The sequence below is a fragment of the Chrysemys picta genome, chromosome 7 (genome assembly GCF_011386835.1).
Source record: "Chrysemys picta bellii isolate R12L10 chromosome 7, ASM1138683v2, whole genome shotgun sequence".
In the NCBI taxonomy this organism is placed as follows: Eukaryota; Metazoa; Chordata; order Testudines; family Emydidae; genus Chrysemys; species Chrysemys picta.
The window spans coordinates 36,449,927-36,477,674 of NC_088797.1; the positions used below are offsets into that span (position 1 = coordinate 36,449,927).

At 41.1% G+C, this 27,748-nt stretch overlaps 1 protein-coding gene across 2 annotated transcripts in view; it reads left to right on the plus strand.

Moving 5' to 3' along the window:
- The window catches only part of NUP210 (nucleoporin 210), a 113,484-nt gene that overhangs the window by 14,706 nt on the left and 71,030 nt on the right, over positions 1 to 27,748 (plus strand). For both annotated transcript variants that reach the window (XR_010589093.1, XM_008165503.4), the window contains exons 2-11: positions 1,100 to 1,236; positions 2,856 to 2,987; positions 9,514 to 9,610; positions 13,425 to 13,575; positions 19,888 to 20,020; positions 20,990 to 21,148; positions 21,602 to 21,670; positions 22,027 to 22,133; positions 23,684 to 23,824; positions 25,302 to 25,439. Coding sequence is in view for 1 of the 2 variants with exons in the window: in XM_008165503.4 (XP_008163725.2) it covers positions 1,100 to 1,236; positions 2,856 to 2,987; positions 9,514 to 9,610; positions 13,425 to 13,575; positions 19,888 to 20,020; positions 20,990 to 21,148; positions 21,602 to 21,670; positions 22,027 to 22,133; positions 23,684 to 23,824; positions 25,302 to 25,439 (1,264 nt within the window). In the remaining variant the exon portion in view is untranslated. The remainder of the gene's footprint in view (positions 1 to 1,099; positions 1,237 to 2,855; positions 2,988 to 9,513; positions 9,611 to 13,424; positions 13,576 to 19,887; positions 20,021 to 20,989; positions 21,149 to 21,601; positions 21,671 to 22,026; positions 22,134 to 23,683; positions 23,825 to 25,301; positions 25,440 to 27,748) is intronic.

A 27,748-nucleotide genomic window follows, 5' to 3' on the forward strand; every position in this document is an offset into this window, starting at 1 on the left:
TTAGAGAAATCCAGAATGGTTCTAAGTTGTGACTTCACCCCCCACCCTGCTTCCATTCAGGCCCTTGCAACATTTAAGAAATTAAAAATTTGGGCCCCAGTCCTGCACTGAATTCCATGTGGACCCAGGGGCATGCTCATGCAGAACTCTCTACAGGATTGGGGTCTTGCTTTTTAAAGAAACACAGTTTTGAGCAAAAATGGAATTGGTCAAATAATTTATAATGGTTCAAACTGCTGTGTAGATTTAAATAGCACCAAATAATATTACACAAGCTTCTAAATCTAAACTGTATTGCATACATTAACTAGACATTATATCACATTTGATTTTCTTAATTAGAAAAATGTTACTCATCACTTTTACTATTAATGGGCTCTGCCATAGCAAATCTATGGATAATTGTAACATTTTGTAATTGGAAAAAACCTGTCGTCGTCATCCATACCTTTGCCATGGAAGATGCCAATTATGATTGCAAGTGATGAATAGCACGTATCTTATGACTGGTTTCAGAGTAGTAGCTGTGTTAGTCTGTATCAGCAAAAAGAACGAGGAGTACTTGTGGCACCTCAGAGACTAACAAATTTATTTGGGCATAAGCTTTCGTGGGCTACAACCCACTTCTTCACATCACTGTAATTGATAGACTTAATCTTAGGTTGCACTTCATGTTCGCATTTTATCTTACTGTCTCTGCTTCTAAGTTATTAAAGCACAAGATGAAGGATTTTTTGGCTTAGTAAATGCATAGGATTTTTTTTTTTTTTTTTTTTAGCAAAATGACTAGCATAAACTGGCGTTCTTGTGCTGCAGTAAGGGGTATATGTGTTAATCGATAGAAGCAATAGGCTTAGGGCCTATTTTTCCCCAGAAGTGCTGACCATCCTCAACTCTGGTTGAAATCTTTGGTAGATGTGGGCACTCTGCACATGCAAAAGTCAGTCCCATAGCTTGTAATATGAAGACAGAGATTTTACATATGGTAATAATGGTGGTGGTTTAGATTAAAAGGTTACTGTTGCTTTTAAATAAGAGTCTGTGCATTTTCCATGATAGCTGGCTAACATTGCAGTAACTTTCAGTGATATTCTTGTAGGTCTTCCACAAGGCCAGAAGTTGCCAGCATAGAACCTGCAGATCAAGATGAACGCCAATGTTCACAAAAGGCTGTTGTCCAGGCACGTTCATCGCAGCCAACACGTCTGACAAGTATCATTTTTGCTGAAGATATATGTAAGTTTTCAACTTTTGTTAAAGTCACATTTTATTGTGTGGGTTAAAAAAATTGTACGATACTGCAGGTTTATGAGCCCTATGACATCTTTAAGGGATACACACGGTATATGTGACAAACATCCATTCATATGTGCACTTTATTTATAAGCTTATAGATAGAAAAGACCACATGAACCCTGTTCTGCAGAGGTCTCAAGTCAATGTGGGTAAGGCATCTGAAATCTTCTGGGGTGGGTGGTAGGTGTATCTGAAACTCTAGGAATCCCCAGATTTGTGAAAAGTGAGTGCTTCAATTTGAATTTTACATAATTCAATTTCAGATATTTGGGATTTGGAAAATTGGAGTTTACTTCCATGCCTTACATCAATGCAGGGTACTGTCTGCTTTTAGAAAGAAAGATATGCAAAGTAGATGAGTTAATAGACATTTATTTGTAACATAATCGTTGTATAATAAATTCATTACGTTATATTGCACTTTTCATCCCAAAGGAATGTAGGGTGTTTTATGAATGATACGTGTAGGGGGCTTTTACCCACTTCTGTCACTGAATTGTGTCCAAGGAGCTGCTATTCTGAACCGGCAACAATATACAAAAATTTTCTAGAGGGGAAATAAAGCAAATTTCTTCACTTACAATATGGTGGGCATTGTAAATCCTATACCGGGGTGGGCAAACTACAGCCCGCGGGCCACATCCGGCCCGCGGTACCGTCCTGCCCGAGCTCCTGGCCTGGGAGGCTAGGCTCTGGCCCCTCACCTGCTGTCCCCCCTCCCCCGCAGCCTCAGCTTGCTCGCTCCGCCGCGGGCACAATGCTCTGGGCGGCAGGGCTGTGAGCTCCTGGGGCAGCGCAGCTGCAGAGCCCGGCCTGACCCGCTCTCTCTGCTGTGTGGTGGCGGCGTGGCCCGGCTCCAATCGGGTGGCGCGGCTGTAGCGCCACCTGCCACCGGTGCTCCAGGCAGCACGGTAAGGGGGCAGGGAGCAGGGGCGGTTGGATAGAGGGCAGTGGAATTTGGGGTGCTGGTCAGGGGGCGGGGATGTGGATAGGGGTCGGGTTGGTCGGGGAGAACGGGGGCAGGGGTCCCGGGGTGGGGCAGTCAGGAAGGAGAGGGGGTTGGATGGGGCTGCAGGAGTCTGGGAGCAGTCAGGAGACAGGGAGCGGAGGGGGCGGGGTGGATGGGGCAGGGGTCCCAGTGGTGCCATCAGGGAACAGGGGACATTGGATGGGACAGGAGTCCCGCGGGGGCAGATAGGAGATGGGGGCTGGCTCACGACCCCCTCCCCTAATCAGCCCTCCATACAATTTATGAAACCCAATGTGGCCCTCTAGGACAGCGGCGGGCAAACTTTTTGGCCTGCTGCTGTCCTATACAAACACTTTTATTTTGAGCTTAAAAGGGAGGAGCTACTCTTGTCTTCAGGACCTAGTTTGTTTTTCAATAGCATTCAGGACCTGGATTCCATCCCCTGAATGGTAAAGCTTTGTTCTGCCCCTAGTTTAGATCTGCCAGCTGGTTAAGATGTATTTCATCTTATTTGCTTAATAATTTTGGTGATGATCATGATGATCATGCTCAGTGCTACTGACTTAATGTTTTCTATTGTTTCTTTAAGTGACTGGTCAAGTGCTTCGTTGTGATGCTATAGTTGACATAATTCATGGCATCCAAATTGTGTCCACGACAAGAGAACTTTATCTTGAAGATTCACCGCTGAAGCTGAAAATTCAGGCTTTGGATTCTGAAGGTCAGAGGCTTACTATTAAGATGTGAAAGTTTTAGTGAAGTCGTGTGTGTGTGTGCGTGCGTGTGTGTGTGCGCCAAGAAATCCCAAACATCCAAATGGGCCAATTGGACACTGTTTCATATCTGACAATTCCTGTTTAATTTTTTCTGGGTTCCTCAGGAATCAATTTTAGTATTAATGGCATTTTCAAATATCAGAATCCCAAATACACATATTTACATGGGAAAGGGGGCGAAAGAAACAAAAATCAGGAGGTAATAACAGTTGCACAGCTAAAATGTCACATCAATATTTGGCTGGTCTGGTCAGGGCTGCAAGGAAGATTGAAGCAGTAGTGATACAAGTCTGTGAACTATAGGGTTTTGCTAAGCTGAGGCAAGGAGGATGCATTTTTAAGGCAAACCTGTAAAAAGACATTTTATTTAAGGTCAAACAAGTTTAATATGTCTTTTGTTCACACTTCTGTCTCTGTTCCAGGCACCAACTGCTGGGCTTCATATCTCTCAAACTAATATAATCTAGATTTTTTTATAGTTGTTTCCATCATCCTAGTGTCTGACCCACTGGAGTCAGGAGTCTTTTCAGTGACTTCAGTGGAAGATAAATTGGGTCCATCATATCTAAGAGGAAGAGGAAACCTCTGCTTGCCATAGCATATGTAGTAATCTGAGTGCCTTCAGGAACTTCAGACCTTGCTTCAGCAGCTAAATTCTACACACAAAACAAAAGGTTTTAAAAAGTGAATTAAGGCAGCCAGACGATTTAAACAGCAGTAGAAGCTTGATGTTCATAGTTTGGATACTAGAGGCTTAAACCACATATGTCTACTTATAAATCATAAAAGCCAGGCTCTATACTGTAAAGTATCAATAGATAGAACTGTTAAACTTCCTTACTGTATTTGTAATTCCAGAACCTTGTCATGGTTTTTCTGTAGACTCTCAAACATACTCAGCTGACAAATTTGCTTTGGGAGCCATCCAAGTTAAAGTTTGAACAGAAGCTGTGGTTTAAAACCCACAAAGAACAGTATAATCTAAATTGCTGGAACAAGATGTTCACTAGGAGCCTAAGCTTAAACTTTCAAGCTTAAAGTAATGGAAACAGTGATTGCCCAGCAGCTCTGAAAATCACATTTTTGTAAGTGATTAACTTTAGGAACTCAACTTAAAGAATTTTGCTGGAGATTTTTAAACTGCTATGGTCTTCTCTTACAATACGTTCTACACATTCATCTCTTTTTGCAAACATTGTTCCTATACTAACAGGTGACCAAGTTTTGGAACATGAGCAGAATTGTTGAAGACAGTCTTTACGTTTCAGAGGTGCTCTCTTGTTATTTAAGAAAACTGAATAAATGACTTTTAGACAGTAAATTATTCATTCTTTTGCATACAAGAGGAGCAAAAATAAAGGGGAAAAAATAAGCTTGTAATTGGTGAATAGTTGAACATTGCAAAGGGCCTGTAGCTGGCTTTTACTTTGGACTTCTGCACGTATACATGATGATATTTTGTAGATTTTGTAGTAACTTGTATATTATTTCACTTACACACATAATGGAATGTTAGGGAATTTTTAAAAATGTTATCTTTGTTTCAGACTGACCATATACTATGCCTCATTATTGCATCTTGTATGAAAGATCAGGTCATGCTTTACTGTGAAGCTCTGGTCCTGTGACAGAGGATGCTGTAAATAGCAGTACCTAGATATATAGTTCACAGTGGTGCCTCCCCTTACACATACTTTTTTGGAGTTATGTCGCACACTTAACATCCTAATGTATTGTGTGCAAATTACTTTTGTTAGTGCCAGTAAAAAAAGCAGAAGACATTTTAAACATGAACATTAAATATGGTCTAACATGTATTTTTTCTGATGACACCAATTATGTAAATAAGCACTTAGCACTTTCCCCAAATAGTTTTGCAGCATTGCTGAAAAAATTTAGGACAATAGTTACACCATAGGGAAGTTGGCCTCATGAGTGTATGAAGAAGGGAGATGATATTCAACCAATCTTTGATACTATGAGTCAAATTAGTCTTGGTGTAAACTCAGTCACCCATTATCTCAAAATAGCTTTATATCAAGGCACTCTGTAAACATGGAGAATGTTAATGTTAAAGCAGTTATGTAAATATTTAAAAAAATTAATCCCAAAATTACTGTGCATGTACATGTCTTCATAGCTTCTAGACTGGATTCATTTTTGTACAGTGTAAAATGAATCAAAATTCTGATTCACAGGTTCTGGACAAAACTTTCTACCAAATATTTTAGGAAAGTAAAGTTATTTTGCTATGCTTGTTGTGAATTATGGAGAGTTAAATACAGTGAAAGCTTCTTGTTAAATGCTTGAAGTTCCAGTTGTTGGTGAAAGAGCAGAACTCTTAAGATTAAATTCCATCTCAACATTTTAAAAGTACCATAACATTTTTACATTGTTTAGACAAACTAATAAATGGGAAATAGCTTAGTTCACATGATTAGTCTGGAGTTCAAGAATAGTTATTTACATTTGTAAGTATTTGTAGGACCAAGCCAAACCTGCAATTCAATGGGATTTTTATCTGGGTAGGGCCTGTGGGATCAGGGCCCAAAGTAATTTCATATATGGGATTCCAAAAAGCTGCTGGAACCATTGCAGTTCCTTAGTTATATATATGAATTTCAGCTGCTTAAAATAGTGATTTGTCCTAGAAATGATGAGTGGTTCTTGACTTAGAGCACCACTAGCAGGAATCACTGTAAAGTATATGTTACACCTATTTTAGTAACCTGATTTTGCATTTGGGTCCACATGGCTGGTAACTGTGCTGTGTCTGTCATAACTTTTTGATCTATGTTAATCACTATGTTGCAATAAAATTGCTTCTTCTAATGACCTACTACTTATATAGTGCGCTTCATCAGTATATCTTTAGATGAAGTCCCTGAATTGCTGTGTGTTAGAGATCACCTGTATTCTCCATGATGAACTAAATACAAAAATTCAGGTCAAAAGTATTTTGAAGAGAGCAGAAGATTTGAAATTGGATTTTATTAAAAAAACCAACAACTTGCTGTTTATCACCAAACTGAGGTGTATTGAGAAACTTCCTGTCACAGTTCCCTATTCTTAAAGGATCTCAGTACCATCTGACAAGATAATATATGTATAGTCCATTGAAAAAAATAATAAATTTTTATATTGGGGTTGTATGTTATTTTATGGCATAATCTGGGAACAGGGAAACTCCAGTCTTATCATAGCTCAGTGTACCAAAGAATTGGTAGTGCTATTGCTTTAGAACTGCTGTCATAGAACTGTTAGCAAGAGCAGGATGGGGAAATAATCCCGATGTATCTAAAAGGACTTCTTAAACTCCTGTCCAAACTTAATCTTTACTTGATTGATCAGTGTGTTCTTGGCGTAAACTTTGTATAAGGATTAATGGAGGCTAATCAAGTCATAGTGGGACTAAAGTGCTTTCAGTTTCTAATAGGCAGGATGAAATTTAATATATCATGCCACTCTTATTAAATTATACTTCGGGCTAAATCCTGCTACTAACTAAAGTCCAAATGGAGTTTTTCTATTGACTCCAGCGAGACTAGGATAGGATTTTCTAACATTTATTTACCTTGGATAACTCCTGTGCTGCAGAGGCCCTGTCCCCGTTGTCTCAGCAGGGATTTCATTGTGCTTCTGCTGAATGTTGCTGTGGCACTGTTAAGACACATCTCTGCACTGGTACAATGTGCTTTTCTCTCCTTGCCCTGTTTGCATCTTTAGTTTGAGCAAGAATGAGGGAAAACATGTCTTAGCTTTGCAAAACTAAAACATCTGTTATGAGAACAGCTAATTTAGCTCTGTGCATCTTAAATAAAATATCCTCAAGCAGTTTGAAACATATTCCCCGGTAATAGACTGAGTTAAAGAAAGAAGTTTTAGAATGGAAGAATAGAAAGATGCTTTTTATAGTCACAATCTTGTTCATGCAGGATACAAAGCTGTTTGTATCTGTATAGTACAGATGCTCCCCAACTTACGCAAGTGTTCCATTCTGGAACGCCTTGCGTAACTCAAATTTTGCGTAAGTTGGAAATGTATACCTGACCTTTCGCGCAACCACCCGCGGGGCCCCCCCCTCCCCCCCCCCCCCAAAAAAACCCCACCTCCTATCTCTAGCTTTCGGAACTTTTTCCATAAGTGCAGATTTGCGTAACCTGCGGGGTGTCTGTATATATTTGGGAGGGAAAATATGCTTTGAATTGTATTACCACTGTTACAACATTTCTGTGGTTTAGATGATGCCATAAGCCTTTAGCTGTAGGAACTTGGCAGTGGTCATTATAATTGCCAATGAAAGAATGAGAGAGGAAAACAAAGAATATAAATGAAAATAAATTATTATTAATAATAAAAAATACTAGCACAATATAAGGCTTCAGCCCTGCACCCATGAATGCCAATGGGAGCTTTGTAATTGGTTTCAGTGGGTGCAGTATCTCTCCAAAGGTTGAGAGATCTTTCTAAAAGACTTTCAGATTCAGCATGTGACAATTATCTGGCTTCAGTATGTTTATTCCATTTATAATCCTTTAATATCTGTTATTTCACATGTTGGAATGATTCAGGGCTTGCCTATACTTACTGGGGGGGTCAACAAGTGGCGATCGATGCATCAGTAGTCGATTTAGCAGGTCTAGTGAAGACCCGCTAAATTGACCGCAGATCGCTCTCACGTCGACTTCTGTACTCCATCGGATCGAGAAGAGAAGGGGGAGTCGGTGGGAGATCGTCTCCTGTCGACATCACATAGTGTGGACCCCGTGGTAAGTAGATCTAAGCTATGTCGATTTGAGTTACGCTATTCACGTTACTCAAATTGCGTATCTCAGATCGAATTTCCCTTGTAGTGTAGACAAGACATAAGATCTAGCGCCCCCCAAAAAATGAATAACTTGAATTGTCTATATTACCGGTAAATCCATTTCAGGTTTAAAAAAGTCATATTGAATATATATGGAAAGTGCATTTCATTAAAATGTGGATCCCAAATTCCCCAAAGAGTATCTCAGATCCACATGTCTCAAAGTGCTGGATTATGCGCTTGGCTCTATGAGTTATCTGAAAGGTGTATAAAATTACATATAGGTTGATAGTTCCTTATTGATATGTCTGAAGTGTCTCATATATGTGGTTTGTTTCCACTAGAATGTGGAATATATGGTAATTAGGAGATATGACTGTGACATACACATGCCGTAAAAGAGATTTATCATTGACTTGAGGCGTAGTTGGATCTGGCCTTCTGCAAATAGCTGAGGTGAAGGACTTAACCCTCTCCTTTTCTGCCAAACCACTGAGTTGTTCAAGGACTTGTATATCTGCCCTAATGTACCATTAGGGAGTCAGCAACACTTCGTTATGGAGTCTGTTAGCACCTATGATGCAAAAATGCTTCTAATTTTAAGTGGCACACATATACTTCGGGATTGGAATCCATCCTGCATGTGAAAATGAGTTTGAGATAAATTATATTGTGATGCTTTCAACATTAAAACAAAGATGCCTCATATCCACTTGGCCCAAAGAAAGTGGGAGTTTTGCTGCTTACCAGGAATGGGCCCATTGTCACATCTGACTTTTGTAATAACCTGTATTGAAGGATGCATGTGTCCTATTGGTATCCAAAAAGTAGTCATGGAATCTAATCAAGGTTTAGATGGTTCTTGTTTTGAAGGGGGAAGGTTGTGATTCCAGCAGTATCTTATTAAAAATTCAGCCAGTTAATTCCCTTTTCTCCAGAGCAGACATGCTGGTACACTTAGTGTGACCAGAAAATATAAATTTGTAGTTGAACGGTGAGGGTGTATGATAATACCTGTATATACGTACTGGGATCCAGAGCATTCCCAGTTTCATATGTTGGGCCTAAAGTGGAACAATTGCATTTGTACCACAGATGTTTATGGTCACTACAGGCTACTGGGGCCATTGTCTGCAGATGGCGTCTTACGCTTTTTGGATATGTCGCAAGAATGCCACAAGACGTTCCGGCGAGCTCCATTCTACAGCTGGCTTGTAACATCCGGGATAAAACTCCACCAACTGAGGAGTGGAGGCAGCCCAGAGGCTGACCTCTTATTATGGGGGCGCATCAAGTCTGTTCCAGTGTTGGACTCTTAGCCCGTCAAGCCCTTGCGGCTGCACAGGAACAGATCCAATGGTGAACGATGGTTACGGCCGACCATTCGGCTAAGTATTTAAGAAGAAGATCCAAAGCAGCATATCAAACCATAAATTGTAAACAATTCTCTATTCTATTTTGATTCTCCAAACCTTCCAGTTATCTGGCTTAAAAAAACACCTCTCCTTTTTAACTTTAATAAAGAACTATCTTGTTTGAATGATTTTTGCAAATTTAAGATGCTCCTGCTTCTGTTCATTGATATTTCTTGTTTGTTTCCAAGCAGCAGGAAGACTTCGTTGTCATTTTGAATTTTGTTACCTAATTATTCATTTGATTTATAGGAAACACTTTTAGCACATTGGCGGGGTTAGCCTTTGACTGGACGATAGTAAAAGATACTGAGGCTGATGGCTTCTCAGATTCGCACAATGCATTGCGGTAAGCACAATTTACATTATTCTCAAAGGCTCCAGGTTTAGTCATGTTCTTAAAGTTAGGCATGAACAAAAATACCTTGCTGAATCTGGGTCTATAAACTGAAATTATAATACCCAAAGTATAGTATACAGATTCATTGTTTTAGATTGACTACTACAACTGCCAGTCCACAATTCTGGGCACTTCCACACCCATTTAAAATTTGCAATAATAAAAATACAATTGATGATGTTCAGAAGCTGTGCATATAGTTCTAAACCACCATTAAAAAATTAGCAATAGACTCAACTATGCCAGAGCTGACCCCTCCCCAAACAACTGGGGAAAACGATAAGGTATTAGTGCTGCGATTGGTACGTAAGGATATGGGGGTGGCTGCAGAGGTCAGAGGTTAGCCTCTCATTTGGAAGGTGGGGCTATGGCCCATTCACTACTTGGCCACTCTGCCGAGACTGCCAACAAGGTGGCCAAAGTTTGGTTGAGGTGTTGGTGGCTCTCGACACCATTTACAAGGAACTGTACTGAGAAACAAATATTTCATTTTTTAAAAGGTTTTAATGAGGTTTTTGAAGCTTTCAGAGCAGGGCATTTAGCTTTCTAATGGAAGATGTAGCAGATTTAGCCTTACAACATTTTGAAAATCCAAACCACAGTGTCTTGCTTGGCACTTATAATCTGTAGGGCCCCTGCACACCACACTTGTGGTCCCATTGATTCGTGAGTAGGGGTTAGCCCAGGGGCGGGCAAATTTTTTGGCCTGAGGGCTGCATCCGGTTTCCAAAAGTGTATGGAGGGCTGGTTAAGGGAGGCTGTGCCTCCCCAAACAGCCAGAAATGGCCTGGCCCCCGCTCCCTATCTGACTCTTCCCCCCCCCCCCCCCCCCCGTCTTGCCCCAACGGCCCCCACCAGGACTCCTTCCCCATCCACCCACTCCCTGTCCCCTGACGGTCCCCGGACCCCCCACCGCCCCATCCAACCCCCCCCCCCCCCTCCTGACTGCCTCATTGAGACCCTTGCCCCATCCAATCACCCCTTCTCCCTGTCCCTGACCGCCTCTGGAACCCCTGCCCCCGACTGTCCCCCGCCATCCCATCCAACCCCATCTCTCCTTCCTGACTGCCCCCCCGGGACTCCTGCCCCCATTCAACCCCCCCTGTTCCCCACCCTCTGACTGCCCCGACCCTCATCCATGCCCCTGACCACCACCCCGAATTCCCCTGCCTTTTGTCCAATTGTCCCTGCTCCCTTACCACGCTGCCTGGAGCACCGGTGGCTGGCGGCGCTACAGCGGCGCCGCCCAGAGTAGCAGGACAGGCAGCCGCACCGCCCGGCTGGAGCAAGCCACGCCACCGCGCAGCACAGAGCACCGGGTTAGGCCGCGGCTCTGCAGCTGCACTGCCCCAGGAGCTCGCAGCCCCGCCGCCCAGAGCATTGTGCCGGCGGTGGGGCGAGCTGAGGCTGCGGGGGAGGGGGCGAGCCTCTCGGGGCAGGGGCTCAGAGGCCAGGCAGGAGGGTCCCGCGGGCCGTAGTTTGCCCAGCTCTGGTCTAGCCCAAACTTTGAACTCTAATAGAAACTTCCATCCAAAGGTCTTAAAGTGTTTTGCATCTTCTTAATGAATTTAGCCTTGTAACACCTTTGACGGTAGGAAAATACTATTATCTATGTTTAACAGACGGGAAACTAAGACACAGCTAGGTTAAGTTCTTGCACAACATCATACTGAGAGCTTGTGGCAGGGATAGGAATACTCCTAGCTTCCTGTGCTTACCCACCAACAGTCTTCCCCTCACTTATAGGTACTGCATAAGCTTTCACTGTACCTACTTTAATATTCTGTTGATTTCCTTTGACTGAGAGGAGTCACGCTACAGGGATTTCAATTTCTACTCTTATTAAACTCATCAACTTTGAAGGCTACCCAGTGTTGTCGTATCTGGGATATTTTTCATTTTAGGTTCCCAACGTTCTGGTTTAGCCTTTATATTGATACTGACTGACTGGTAACAGGCCTTCAGCAAAGCAGGATTATTTTGTCTAATAGAACTCTACTAGTATCCATCATAGTAAATGCTACAATGAGTGTTTGCTTTGCTTGATATGAATGTCAGCTCCAGAAATGCCTGCCTGACATACTTTTCAGTTTCTGGTCATACCAGAAGCATATAAAACACTAAATCAATTTTCTTTCCTATCAAGCAGTTCCCACACACTAGCCAAGTAGAACATTAAACCGCCGTTCTTGTAATATATAATCTGGACGCTAAGACACAATAGATTCATACTCAAGTGGCAGGATTTCCATTTACTTAAGAAAATAATATCCAGCAAAATTTAGTTAGTAAGGAAGTGAATCAAAGCGTGAGGCAGAGGAGATAGGAAAGTATATTGTGCTTTAAGAGTCCTGCTCATTAATGTGAAATATCTGTGTTGTTGTGTCTGTAGTACTCTGTTATATTGGGTGTGGTTTTTTTTTTGTTTTTTTTTTTAATAGTAAACCAATGTAATTTCTCTGATCAAACCTACATTATTTTTTTTCTGAAAGTATTTCCCCTGGGTTTTGCCTGTAATGGCAGAACATGCCTTTTTAGCAGCTTATATGGATAGAACTCTTTCTGCACTAATGTGTGTGTTTTGTTTTATTTGTTTTTTTTAAATGGTACAGCTGTTGTGTGTAGACAAGCCCTGAATCATTTAGGTGCTTTTGAAAATCCAACCCAGCTCTTAGGAAGACATCCCATCTTGATTTAAAAACTCCAAGGGATGGAAAATCTGTCACACTTTTAACATATAATATTTTTAATAAAGTGGTTGTGTTTCCCCCCCCCCCCCCCCCAAAAAAAAAAAAGTTTTGAAGCAAGAAATTCAGAGTTTAAGGCTGTTTTTTAAAGAAACGTGAAGGCTTTAAGTTGCTGAACTCCCATTGAAATCTAGTGGAGGTCTGGTGCCTAACATCATGCAGCTCCTTGGAACATTTCATCCTAAATTTTGTTTTTGGTGTTTTTTTGCAAGCAACCTTCAAAATGTGACCCTGTTATCAACACTTACCCAGATCCTGTACACCAGAAATTCCTTTTTTCCTAATTACTATACCTCATCTAAATTTCCATCAGAGACCACAAAACACATAACTTACATACTGCCTGTACACATTTAATCAGCACTTCCTATCCACTTCACATCAAACGCCCTTCTAGTTCACTTGAGCAAAACACCACTGTTCTCTTAATCACAAACAGAACTGCAATGCCTTTCCCATTTACCATACCTCACTGATCTAGAGAGTCCTCTATATGCACACTGGAAACATCGTTGGAGATACCTCATCCATGTTTCCAGTATGTCTCTAAGAAGGTCCTGCCTTCTATACATAGGCTTCAGATGCACTTTTATACCAGTCACTACACAAATTAGCCACAGAAGCCAGAGTACCACAGTGTCCGAGCACACAGATGTATTGTGCACTATATGTCCATTGCAGAATACAGTGCGAACTCTGAATTATCTTGGTACTGAGTACAATTATGCCTAACAGTCGCAGTACAAGTTAGAAAAGGGACCTGCAAATAGGTATTATAGCCATCTATGTTTTCCAGTCCTACACAAGCCCATACAGCACCCATGAAAGCTTAATTTAACATTCATGTGTTCAGGCATATAAGTGAAAATTGAGCTTCTCCTTCCTGGTTTAAGATAAGCGTCTTACATGTGCTATGGGCATATGTGCTAGAAGTAGACAATACTGTAGTTCTGACCCAGGTTAGCATACATTATTCATGACTCTTGTCTCATAAAGTTGTTCTGTTCACTTTTCAGTATACTCAAATTCTTAGAATCTACCTACATACCGCCTTCCTATATATCAGAGATGGAAAAAGTTGCCAAACAAGGAGACACCGTTCTGGTGTCTGGAATGAAAACAGGGAGTTCCAAATTAAAAGCAAGAATACAGGAATCTGTTTATAAGGTAAGAAATTCATACGGTTCATTTATTTTTTTATTTTCATGGCAGAACTTCCCTGGAACCACATTAATTTTCCCTCCATATTACTACATACCCCACTCCAACATCTCTTCCTTTATCAGCTACTGTCCCCTTTACCAATGGGTATATTATGTGGCTTTTTCTGAGGTGATTGCCAATACTACTTCATTGATTTTTGCCCAGCACTTGGGATGAATAGTGCAGTTATACTGTTTAATGGGCTCCCCAGATGATGTGGGTCCCAAAGCTAGTTTCTAAACCTGACTCTGTGACATGATGGTGTAGATATCTCGTTCCTATGTTATTTAGTTTGTTTTACAAAGGAATGCACTCCAAATTCACAATTTCTTTTCCTTCTCTTCGATCACTAGCTCTTCAGGGCAGAGACCGCCTTTCACTTTATGTTTATATGGCACCTAGTGCAGTGGGGCTCTCATTTCTCTAATCACTGTTGTAATACAAATACTAATAATAACATGAACTTACTGTGGTGTTGTGCAAGCCAGAAATAAGACAGTTTACTTTTGAAATCCCAGATTATGTAAGGTTCCCAGTTATAAAAACAGCTGTTCACTTGTAAACTGTGCAAACTTCTACTGGAAGTTGAAAAGTGATTATGAAAAGAAATGGCATCTTGGGATTCCAAGTTTATTGTCTTTGGATCAGAGCATAATGACACTTGGATATTTGCACAGTGCTTTGACATCATACAATTGTTAATAAGTGCTGCTATTATTAATGTTTGATTATTAATATCCTTGGACAACATCTGCCAGATTCTGGCCTTCACTTAATGCTGTGTAGCATTGTGTAGCTCAACAGGGCTCTGATTCAGCAAGACACCTAAACACATGTGTATCTTTAAGTAGGGTTACCATTCGTCCGGATTTACCCGGACATGTCCTCCTTTTGTGTGCTAAAAATAGCGTCCGGGGGGAATTTGTAAAGCACTCACAATGTCCGGGATTTCCCCCCAGGCAGAGCGAGCGGCTGGGAGGGCTGCAGGAAAGTCCCGGGCTGGACTCCGGAGCAGCTTCCTCCTCCCACCCCCCCCCCCCCTGCATTCTGAGCCGGCCGGCAGCTCCTCCTCCTGCAGCCCGCTCCGGCAACCCTGTGCAGGGCCAGGGACCGGGTTTTGTGTTGTGCAGGGGAGCTCAGCCATGTGTCCGGCTGGCACAGAGCCCAACACCCTGTTCTGAGCAGCAGGGTAAGGGGGGGCAGGGGACAGCAGTGGGGAGAGGGATCGGAGCAGTCAGGGGACAGGGAGCAGAGGGGTTTAGATGGATCGGGAGTTCTGGGGGGGGCTGTCAGGGGGCAGGAGTGGGGAGATGGATCGGAGCAGTCAGGGGACAGGGAGCAGAGGGGTTTAGATGGGTTGGGAGTTCTGGGGGGGGCTGTCGGGGGCAGGAGTGCGGAGAGGGATCGGAGCAGTCAGGGGACAGGGAGCAGAGGGGTTTAGATGGATCGGGAGTTCTGGGGGGGGCTGTCAGGGGGCAGGAGTGGGGAGATGGATCGGAGCAGTCAGGGGACAGGGAGCAGAGGGGTTTAGATGGGTTGGGAGTTCTGGGGGGGGCTGTCGGGGGCAGGAGTGCGGAGAGGGATCGGAGCAGTCAGGGGACAGGGAGCAGAGGGGTTTAGATGGGTTGGGAGTTCTGGGGGGGGGCTGTCAGGGGGTGGGGAGTGGTTGGATGGGGCGTGGGAGTCCCAGGGGTCTGTCTGGGGGTGGGGGTGTGGATAAGGGTTGGGGCAGTCAGGGGACAAGAGGCAAGGAGGCTTAGATACGGAGTGGAGTCCCGGGGGGCAGTTAGGGGCAGGGGTCCCAGGAGGGGGCAGTCAGGGGACAAGGAACGGGGGGAGGGTTGGGGGTTCTGGGGGGGCGGGAAGTGGGAGGGGCAGGGGCGGGGCTCCTCCCGTCCTCTTTTTTGCTTGTTGAAATATGGTAACCCTACTTTAAGCATGCAAGTTATCAGCCTGACTCAAGTGGGGGACACACAATTAGGTACCTTGCTGAATTGGAGCCTTGATCTACTACTGCTACCAAACAGAAGCATTCCCACTGCTCGGTGATTATCAGCATTCATTGTGGGATGAGGTTTTGGCCCTCTGGCTCCCTGTCAACAAATATTAAAGATTTATCTGATGGATTTTTTTCTGTGTTGTGCATTTGTTGAATTGAGACCACCTCCTTAGTTCCCTGCATTGTACCAATCCTCATTTTGTAATCAATTCTGCCTCATTAGATTCCAGTCTCAGAAAGCAGCAAGATCAAATGCTAATAAACAAGTGTGTTTAACTATAGCATTGGCCTTTTTCCCAGGTCTCCTATTGATTTATGCTATTTGTTTCTTTGTAATCTACAGTAACTGTGTTTTCATTTTAACCCTAGTAATGAAATTGTCCTTTCTGTTAGTACAATCTATTTAACAGACATTTATCTCTTTTTTTTTTTAAATGGGTTATTTCTTACAGGAATGTTTTGCATTTCATTAGTATTTTAAACTTTGCAATATTTTAATATTTCACTTACAGTATTTTTAAAAAATCCATCCAGTATCTGTATGCAATTACTTGATATATTGCCAGTTTCTCGATTAAACAAAATATATTGGTTTATGTTTTTCAGGTATTGGTTAAATAATCTACATCCTCTGAAAATATTGTTTAGAAGTACAAAAATAAAAGTGTATCTTAAGGGCCATATTTTGGTTTCAGTGGTGCAATTGAAAAGTAATTCTGCTCTACTCCTTGCAATTACTCCAGATTCACATTATTGCTGATGAGATCAGAGTATGGCCTGGTATTAGTAATGTTTATTTTTGCTGTGGTTCTTAGCCAGTTGTAGTTGGTTTTGTTTTTTGTCTTCGTATTTATTTTCTTCTGCATTGGTTCTGGCATCATTCTGTGAATTTTGATTGAAATAGTAGTATCCTGCTCAGAACTTTATATGACTTGCTTTATTACTATTGTCCTTAAATCTTTCACTGCTGCCAGACCACATGTGTTTTCAGTGGAACATCCCTCAAGCAAATGGAATAGAACAGAATTTGGTTTTGTGTAGTGTATAAAATTAGGAATATGCAATAAACAAAGGAGTTACACACACACATCATAGCAGTTTTAGAAGACATGTCAAACAAAGGTATGTTGGACCTCCCTGAAAAAAAATGCATTTCCAAATCTCAGATTATCCATTGTGTGCTTGCCTCCAAAAATCGTAGGGTGAGACGCATTCTCCACAAGATTAAATTCTCCACCTCATCCTTCTGCAACATTGCTGAACAATATATAATTTGGAATTGCTTCCTTGTTTGAGCTGCTGCAGGGACAAGCTTTTTGCATCTGCAGCTATTGCAGTGTGTGACAGGCAGTCAACAAATTCTAAAGGGCCACAGAATTTGTGGGCTGTGCCAGGATGCAGAACATAATTTATGGCTGAATTCTTGCACTGAAATCCTGACTCCACTGAAGTCAGTGGCAAAACTATTGACTTTTTTGGGCCCAGGATATCACCCAGGTTCTTGGTGTTTGTCCCACTATCCAGGACAGTAAACCTGAAAGTTGGAAGAAGGACAGAGCACTACATTTTGCAGCTTCAGTGTGATCACTGCTGTATGGCCACTTTCATTTTTTTATAAACACTTTTTGGCATGTCTTTGGGCTATAAAGGCAAATCATAGAATACCAGGGTTGGAAGGGACCTCAGGAGGTCATCTAGCCCAACCTGCTGCTCAGCAGGACCAATCCCCAGACAGATTTTTGCCCCAGATCCCTAACTGGCCCCCTCAAGGATTGATCTCACAACCCTGGGTTTAGCAGGCCAATGCACAAACCACTGAGCTATCCCTCCCCCCAAATATAAATGGCTTGCATAAAAAGGAAAGGATATAAGAGAGATCCATCTATACACAAGTAAATTAAATTCCCTGTTAATAAAAAACCCCAAGAATTTCCTATTACCCTGCACCTTCTTATTTTTTCCTATTAAGAATAAACCAAAATATGAACAAACTTCAATGCACCGAGCCTCCTAAGTTGTTCTACCTGGATATGCAAAAGACCATAAGGAGAGAACATCTGATTGTAAGGGGAAGCATGATTTAGTGGCTGAAAGCACACATGATTCATGAACTCTTCACTATGTATATTTTCCTGGCTGCAGCAATGTGGACTAATTACTTACACACTCTATGCCTCAGTTTCCCTATCTGTGAAATGGCATTAGTATTCCATTGTTGTGTTGTGAAGTTTATTAATGTCAGTAAAGAACTTTAAGGTTCTTGATTGGAAAATGCTATACATTTTAAATTATTATTTGCTAATTGAGAAATTTAATCACTGCCTGGTGTAACCACTATTTAGTAGACTTTTCTACGCAGAGTCAGTTCTCAAAGTGCTTAAAATCATGCCATGGCCAGTTGGATTGAGCTGGAGGTCAGAGACAGCGTTATTCACCTGGAAACTTTACTGCTGGTAGTACTGGCTATGCCAATGCACTCTGCAGCACTGTTGGCACCAGTTTGTGCAAGGGATAGTTGGCAAATTACAGAGCAAGATAATTTGTGGCAAGCCAGGGTGAATCTATAGCACACCAGCTCTCTGTGAATCAAGTTCCATGTGGACACCGCTGCGGCGCACTGAAAGTTAGCATACTATGCTTTCAAATGTAGCACGTTTAAGCCAAGCCACACTCCAGGACTTTCAGTGTACTGTAGCAGTGTCCACACGGGATGTTACTGCATTGCAAGATGATGTGCTATAGAGTCACACCCTGGCTTGCTGCACAGTAACTCACCCTGTAGCCTCTCACATGGCAATACATGTTACTTTGCCAATAAACTAAAACTGGCCTCCTTCAAGCTTCCTTGAGTATTTAACAACAATTTTCCTCCCCAAAGCCTCACTTTTCTTTTCACCTCTCCACCCTCAAGAAATGTAATTTGTTAAAGCCTGCAGTTCTATGTGTAACATTTTTAATCATGGCCAAAGATTGGAATATACGTGGGGGGTTTTAAATGTGTGATGAGGTTAAAAAAAAATGTCCAGTACACCTCTACCCCATATAACGTGACCCGATATAACACGAATTTGGCTATAACGCGGTAAAGCAGCGCTCCGGGGATCAAAGCAAGTTCGATATAACACCGTTTCACCTATAACGCGGTAAGATTTTTTGGCTCCCAAGGACAGCATTATATCGGGGTAGAGGTGTACTTAAAAAATGGAAAAAACACTCTTAAGTCTATCTGGTAAATATGTAAATGCCAGTTCTTCATAAAAGTACTTTGCATCTGATGCATCCGAATGTCTCTTCTGAAGCATTTCAAAACTGTCATGCAATTAGAGAATTTAAATGTTTGCTGCACTGTAGTGTAAAAAGAAAAACACAGGTAGCAAATACATACTACGCTTGTCCTATTCTGGGAAGTCGTATTAAAAAAAAAAAAATCTGTAACAGTTTGGTATGATGCATGGTACTGTACAGACTTTTGGAGTGCTGCTACATTTAATCTGTTTGGACCCTTATAAAAATGCTCCCTGCAGAGCACAAACAGATACAAATGTTTATGATACACTTATCTTTTTTCCAGCGCTGCAGAAGATGTGTACATTCTTTCATTGAAATCCAGTATTTTTCTGTCTAGTCATGTGATATTCTTAGCTATCGATATTTATTAAATGGTACACTTCAAACAAGCCCAAAGCCCCAGAAGTGTGCCAACATTAAGATTTTTCAAGTTATGAAATTTTGAAAGCAATTGTGGAAGGCTTTATGAAAACACTGGTTGACCTTAAATAAGAGGTGTACAACAAGTACTGTTGTAATGATTAGAGAGGAATGATTGTCACCAAAATATTTTGATTACCTTGTCTCTAACACCCTGGCCAGTTTTATTTATTTATTAATTTATTTATTTTTGCTTGTCTTCTTTCATGGTCAAATAATCCTCATCTCTGTATATCTGAGACCTCATCTTTGTATTCATCACTTGACATTTTACACATTAATCATTAAGTTAACTGTTGATTGGTTTGACCCTGCTCAGATATCTTCAAATGTCTCATTTTGCTTATCTCCTTTAGTATCCATTGCTGATGGTGCAAGTGAAGCTGTGCTTCTGTGTACCACTACGTGCTCTGAGTTCTATTGCCATTAGAAAAGTGGTGGTGTTAAACTGTTCTTCAGGACAGAAATAATTTTATACATATTTTTTATTTGTGGATTATGAAGCTTTTTTTAAATGGGTATATTTGTTACTTTAAAATGTGGCTTTTGTTTTTTCTTTTAACCAATAGAATGTACATCCTGCAGAAGTCAGGTTGCTTATTTTGGAAAACATTCTTCTAAATCCAGCTTATGATATCTACCTGCTGGTAGGAACATCACTTCAATATAAAGTTCAGAAAATAAGACAAGGCAAGATTACAGGTTTGTCTTCCTCCATTTTTCTTAATATTCCACATTCAGTGTGAATTTTTCACCTATGAGTAGAAAATTAAAATATTTTGTACACTGATAAGGAAATGGTCTTAAATTCACCTTAGATTGTTAAACTTTCATAATTAAAATTATGATGAGATATCCTTTATCTCCCTCCCTTTCTCTCATCATGCAAACACTTATGCATATGCTTATCTTCTATGTAGGAGTAGTCCTATTAAGGATTAGTCATGTGCATAAATTTGAGCACATGCATAACAGTTTGCAAGTTTGGGATCCAGGTTTGTATTATTCAAACGTGTTCATCTGTCTTATTCAAACGTGTTCATCTGTCTTTCATATCGGGGAAACATTTGAATTTTTAGTACATTTGTTTTCCACAGAAAGGCCTCATTCACTTTGTGAAATGCCTGATTTAGATGTTACTCCATTTTCTTGGCAAATTAATATGAAAATTGGAGAAAGGTTGAACTAGCTGCATACCAATTTCAGAGAATGAGGAGATTTGTTTATAAGATACAGGTACAAGTACAAGAAACTTGCAATATCGTTGATGGGAGTTATTTTAAGAAACCAGATATGAAATCATGTATTCACTTAGACCTACTTCAGCTCTCTAGCTGGCAGTATGGGATGCAGCAGCATGGATTTCAGTTGCTCATGTAAAAAGTTCCTTTTGCCAAGACCAGAAATTGGTCTGATGTCATTCTCCTTTAAGCAGGAAGGCAATTTTAGTTGGAGCCTTCAGCAATGGGAACAAAATATTATTTTATTCATCTAGCTTAGATTATGCTTCATGCCCGGGTGTAGAAAATGCATTTTCTACAAAACTATTTAAAGCGCCAATTTAATGTGTGCTAGGCATCAAATAAAAAATTAATCAGTAATAATTAACAGGGTCCAAACAGTGACACATTAGCTTGTGTTGTTTCATGTGTCTTCTTGCTTCATGTACAGAATTAATGATGCCTTCAGATCACTATGAACTGCAGCTTCAGAACAACATCCTTGGTCCTGAGGGAGATCCAGCTCGGCCTGTTGCCAAGTTGGATCAGGCAACATCAACGGTAACTGCATTGCAGCAGGGACAAATTAACCTAGTGCTGGGGCACAAAAATATCCTTTCTGTGGGGTGCTCAATGCCTGATGTCAGGAGGCAGATTTTCCACTCTCTGCCACATACCAGGATAAAACTATCCATGCTTTGCCCAGTGGTCTGAAAATCAGCACTAGCTGACAGGTGTAGAAAGCAACACTGCTGTGAGTTCAGTCATACCACTATCTTCAGATACCTTGACGTGCTCCTAGAAATTAGGGCTTTAGGCCTGGAAAAGATCCATTAAATTATCTTGTCTGTTACCTTAGTGGGAGGGAGGAGAAGGGAGAGTGTGTGCGTGTTGTAAACCAGTATATTCTGGAAATGCTCACTCTTAAGGGAGCTAGCATTTTTGTGTCCTTCTTTTCAGGAACATGGAGTCAGTTTTAAATAGCCATGAAAGCAGTCCCAGACAGAAGTTAGTTTTAATGTTCTTCTTTCAAAGCCTTTTAGTTCCTTGACTGAGATTGCAGGTATTCGCATGCAAGGTGCTTCCAGATTACCAAACAGCACTATCTATGTTGTGGATCCTGGATATTTAGGTTAGTATTTGCTGTTGTTCTTCCGAGTGTTTATTTCTTTAACAAATTCTCAAACTATATACCTGTATCAATGCCTCTGTGCAGTATCGGTGCATATGGTATCTAAGTCCCTGTACCTGCTCACATATATATATATTATAGTATAGTAGAAATGTCTTTTTAATAAGAAAATGTTTCATATTAAATAATTTTGGCTTTAACTATTGATTTCCTCTGTTTCCCCACCATTAGTCTTTAGCAATTAAAGCACATCTTTAAATTTTATGAACCAAAATGTTTGTGAATATATGATACATAATAGTTCATCACATAAATGGCCTTCTGGTCTATGCTGTTGAATGTTTTCTGTTTTACAGGATTTACAATTCATCCTGGTGACAGATGGGTCTTAGAAACAGGCAGATTTTATGAAATTACAATAGACGCATATGACAAATCAAGCAATAAGGTGTATTTATCTGATGTAAGTGCAGTGTTGGTATATGTTTCTATTCTGTGTTACTGGACGTTGTGTATCTAGGAAATCTGTGAAAAATTTTGTGCAATTAGCTAAGCAACCCTTTACTTATACAGACGTGGAAAGTTATAAATTTTTTGTTGTTACAAAGCATGCTGGGTAGCTCTGTCGGGACACATCTTAGCACATGTGACAGAAAAACTGAGAGAATGTTGGCGGGCGTGCTGCATCTCTGCAAGTTTATGATAGAAGGAAACTTCCAAACCAGTGCAGCCAGTAAGGATGAGCACCGAGTGTAGTTAGCAGACATTTTCAAGGTATTAAATCTTTTTTGAACCTCTTGTCAAAGGTGTTTCTTCTCTAGTTTTATGGAGTAAGTTTACGTGATTACACAGATGTAGCTGCCAGTGTAGACGCAACATATATCGACAGGAGGAGTTTTTCTTCCAGGGTAGGGAGAACACCACCATAGGGGGGAGGGATAGCTCAGTGGTTTGAGCATTAGTCTGCTAAGCCCAGGGTTGTGAGTTCAGTCCTTGAGGGGGCCATTTAGGGAGCTGGGGTAAAAATCTGTCTGGGGATTGGTCCTGCTTTGATCAGGGGGTTGGACTAGATAACCTTCTGAGGTCCCTTCCAACCCTGACATTCTAAGACTGTCTAAGTACATCAGCTACACCAACACCAGCACTCTTCTGTCGGCATAGCTGTGTATACACGGGGGGGTTTGTTGCCATAGCTATGTTGTTCAGGGGTGTGGTGTTTTCACACCCCATACCACATAGCTACCCCGGTGTAAGTTTTAACCCAAATTATGAAGAAATTTGTTGTTAGGGAAATAGTTCATATATTTCCTTGCGTATTAAGGATGACAGAATAGAGAAATTCTAAATTGGAGGTTGTAAAATCTGAATTGATTAGTGGTAGAAGTAGTGATGTCCTTTCCCGCAACATTAGAGGTTGTTTTTGATGGAAATAAATTCTCCTAAATTATGATGATAGAAGTGTTTTTGGATGCTAGTACTCTGTCCCACAGGAAACCAATAAGATGATCTTGACGCACTGGGTGATGTCTGTCTTAATGGGGGGAAAAAACTTTTATACCCCTGAATTTCAGATAAGCTTGTTAAACTATATATAGTTAGTTATACAATGTAACTTTATAACATTTGTTTACATTTATTTATATGTCAACATTTTCAAACTTCAGTACCTCAGGTTAGGCATCTGAATCCATATTCATTCACCTACATGAATGATCTGTTTCGGAAGCTGTCTGCTCAGCACATCTGAAAACCTTATGTAGCTTTCTAATCTCAAACACCTAAACTTGGAAATTGTAGCTTAATCTTATTTATTTGTCTGAGAGCAAGGTTGGATATTTGGGGATTTATTTTTTTGTAAGTTGACCATATATGTGTAGTGTGACTTTTTTTTTTTCTGGTTGGATTTTCTGATTTTTTTTTTTTTTAACAAAATAATATTTTTTGCTGTCCTGACATGTATTCCTCAATGTTGTTAATCCCTGGCAACACATAAGCAATATATTTTAATTTCAGAATATCAGAATTAATACAGAATTGTCTGAAGAATATTTTGAGATTTTGAAGTCCTCTCTGAATGGATCATATCACTATGTGAAAGCAATAAAGAAGGGTCAAACTATTATCGATGCTGCTTTAACATCTGTAGTAGATCAGGTATGTCTTACTAAAAAATGTTCTCGTTTGCTCATATGCTTAGAAAAATTATCAAGTACATACACATCAGAATCTTTTTATTGGTATACTCCTCTGAAAGCAAAAATAGGAATTAAATGACTAAGCCACACAAAAATAAGAACATATATAAATGGACGAGGGGGCAGAGCCTGAATTTCTTACTTAAGCAAAATGCTCAACAAAGTGTTTTTGTTCTGTGTTTGTACAGTGCCTAACACAATGGGGTCCTGGTCGGTAGGTGGGACTCCTGAATGCTACAAAAATAGAAAGAATGAATAATAGATGTTTTGCCTGAGTAAGGTTGCAAGATTGATTCCTAGTTGTGTGCCATTTACCGCTTGTTTAGAGTGATTGAAATGCACTGCTCTGAATTTCTTCTCTGGTAGCTATCCGGAATACGTGGGCATGTCTTGTAGCAGGGTGCTGACTAAGGGCCCAGTCACATACTCTGAGTAAATGTCAAGGCTTACTACTGTGTGTAGGGAAATTCTGACTCACTGTGCCATGTCCTGGCCCTGCTTTGCATTACATTACATTTTGGGACACTTTCTGTCATTTGGTAAGTGATCATTAAATGCTAGAAAGAAGACTGGCCAAACATACCAGCCTACAAGCCTCTTCAAAATGAATATTGATTAAACTTTTCTGCTACCTGGCCAGTCGTGGTGGCTGCCAAGTATGCAGCCACCAGGGCACTTCAGTTTGGGAGGGTTCCTCCCCATTAAGCGATTTGGTTTTATGTCTGAAACTTGATGGGGTTCAAATACTGAGACACATGTGTTCTCAAATCTCTTCCTAGCTGCTCCTTGAAAGTGATGAACCAATTCCACCCTCTGCTTCAGGCAGTCGGCCTCTCTCTGTCAGCTTTTCTGAAAAAAACTCCCCAAGGTCTGCGAGACTTGCAGTGTTTTCAGAACCCCAGCAGGAGTAACAGCAGGGGGAATTACATCTTCATTGGGAATCATAGTCATGGAAGGCTCTTGATGGCAACGTAACAGCCAGTTTCAGAGTATGGTATTAAGAATCCCTTCCTTGGGCATAGATGCATTATTCTCCAACCACAATCTGTCCCTTTCTCACTGAACAGACTGTAGTAGGAAGGGGCTGAGCAGGGTGTGAAGAAGGGTTATGAAGTACAAGGAGTGGAGAAGGGATAAGTGGGCTCCTTGTTACTTAATTTGCCAGTAAATTGCCATGTTCATCTATGGCTCCAGAGTAATGACAATGGCATATCTAATATAGAGTAGGCATTGTTCCAATGAGTTGCTAATTTGCTCACAGGAAGTGCAGAGCTAATAGTAAAAAAAAAATAAAAAAAAAAATTGCTAAATATATCCTTTTGTTTGTGTGTGTGTGTGTGTTTCCTCAGTAACCTATTTATAAATAAACACACAATTTTCTTTTAACAAGTGCTATGAATGTCATTTATAATTGTACATGCTGTTACTTATTTTAGGATGGAGGTGTTCATACATTGCCTGTACCAGTACGAAACCAGCAAGAAGTTGAAGTTTATGTTCCCATTATCCTTTCACCGAGCATTTTGACATTTCCATGGCAGCCAAAGGCAGGAGCCTATCAGTACACAATAAAGGTATGCTAAGGAAGCCATCTAAATGCAGGAAGTGTCACTCTGGAAGATTTAGGCCAGTAGTTGTTTGGGGAAACTGCTGCTACATATTAACTCTGGTTGCTGCAGGCATATTTACGTTAAAAGTGTGTTTGGTGGCATTTCACTGGAGTTCAAGTGCACTGCTTTAAAAAGAGTTGCACCTTTGTTATTTTATTCTCTGTTGTCGGTACCTTTTAAAGTAAAGCATAATTACAAAAAAGCCAAACTTAACGATAATTGAGTGTGACAGATTTCAGGCAATGAGAGAGGCACTTAATTTATTGCAAATAGGTTCCCTGAATTAGTTGGCATAGTGACTGCCAAGAAGCCATCTTAAGATGGCTAGTCCCTAGTGCATTGATGTTGGCATCCTTCATTCCCTGCCTATCTCCCTGGCTGTACCAATAACATGGTTATTGGACGGCAAAGGCCACAGCTTTCTTTACGGTAGATTCAACAACAGGGTTTTTTTTTAATTCTCCTCTTTCTTGTGCTCCTCCTGTCCTTCTCATGCTACCATGCTTGCCAAGGCACACTATTAAATCAAACCACATTTTGAATGTGCTCCACTGGAACCTTTTTGTATACTGCTTACAAAATCAAAATTTGAACCCTTGAGGTGGTCGCTAAATGAAGATTCCCCAACACATTTCGCCTCAAAAATATTACATGTGCAGTTCCTGTCTATCCACTTGGCATATGTGTGCTCTGAGATACGAGTCTTTTCTCTGATCAGACTGTCCAGGAAAAGATGCAAAGCAGCCTACATATGGTAAAACAAGAGATTTGAATGGTTTATTTTTGCATTTTGTATAGGGCCAAATTCTGCTCTTCCACAGTGGAGTGACACCATTGACTTCATTGGCTTCAACTGGATTTTCACCTGTGAGAGACCAGAATTCAGCTCATACTCTGTTACCTTATACATAACCATGTAAAAATGCCCAGCACTTTTGCACATTTCTATTACATTGCTGTAACTCAAGTTTGTTGTCCCCGATGGAGAGTTGAACATTTGGCACATGCTCTTTCAAAATGTTCCTTTGTTTCTTCTTTTAATCTTTTTTTTGTGTGCCATGGTGGTGGTTAGCGCTATATGAAATGTCCAACTGGTTACATTGATTTTCATAAAAAATAAATCTTTAGATGTTCTGCTTTGATTTCCTTAAATTATAAAGTGGGTCTACTGAAAAGTTTTACCTAATCTACATTTACAGCAGCACTGTATTAATTTAGATGGAATAAAGCGGCCCAGAGAGTCACAGGGATTACAATGATCCTAACTGTCCAACAGTAAACAAAGTTTGGGGTTTGGTGTACAGAGACCTCAGCCTGCTTGGTACCATGGCAAACATGCCATGATAAATCATTGTTAACAATTTATTGAAAATACAGAAAAGGAGGAGGGGGGAAGGTTTTGAAATGTAAAGCATCTGAAATATAAAATATTGAATAAGGCTTTCATTTTAAGCATACCCCATGTTCCCTTTCCCTTTAGCTGGAGAAAGTCGGCGTCGTCGTCTTCTTTTTCCTTTATGCAGCTATTCCTGGTGAGAGTCACGGTGGCAGCATGGAGAGTAGGGAGGACCAGACCTCCTTTTCCTCCACAACAGGTTCCAGCTCCTCCTGGGGGATTCTCCAGCGTTCCCAGGCCAGCCGGGAGATATAATCCCTCCAGCGTGTCCTGGGTTGACCTCAGGGCCTCTGCCCAGTGGGACATGCCCGGTAGAGTTTCAATGGAAGCCCCTGAGGGGGCATCCTTATTAGGTGCTTGAACCATCTCAACTGGCTTCGCTTGATCCAGAGGAGTAGCGGCTCTATTCTGAGGCCCTCCTGTATAGCCGAGCTCCTCACCCTATGTCGAAGAGTAAGCCTAGCTACTGAGTGGAGAAACCTCATTTCCGCCGCTTGTATCCGCGATCTTGTCCTTTCGGCCATTACCCAAAGTTCATGACCATAGGTGAGGATGGGGACGTAGATTGACCTGTAAACAGAGAGCTTGGGTGAGAACTTGGCTCCCACTTCACCATCATGGATCAGTACAGCGCCTGCATTGCTGCCGCATCAATCTGCTGGTTGATCTCATGCTCCCGTTTGCCATCACTCATGAACAAGACCCCTAGATATTTGAACTTCTCCACTAGGGGAAGCTGCTCCCCCCTCACCTGAAGAGAGCAGTTCGCTTTATTCTGGGAGAGGATCATGACCTCTGATTTGGAGGTGCCGATTCTCATCCCAACCGCTTCACATTCAGCAGCGAAACGTTGAGTGAGTGTCTGAGATCACAGTCT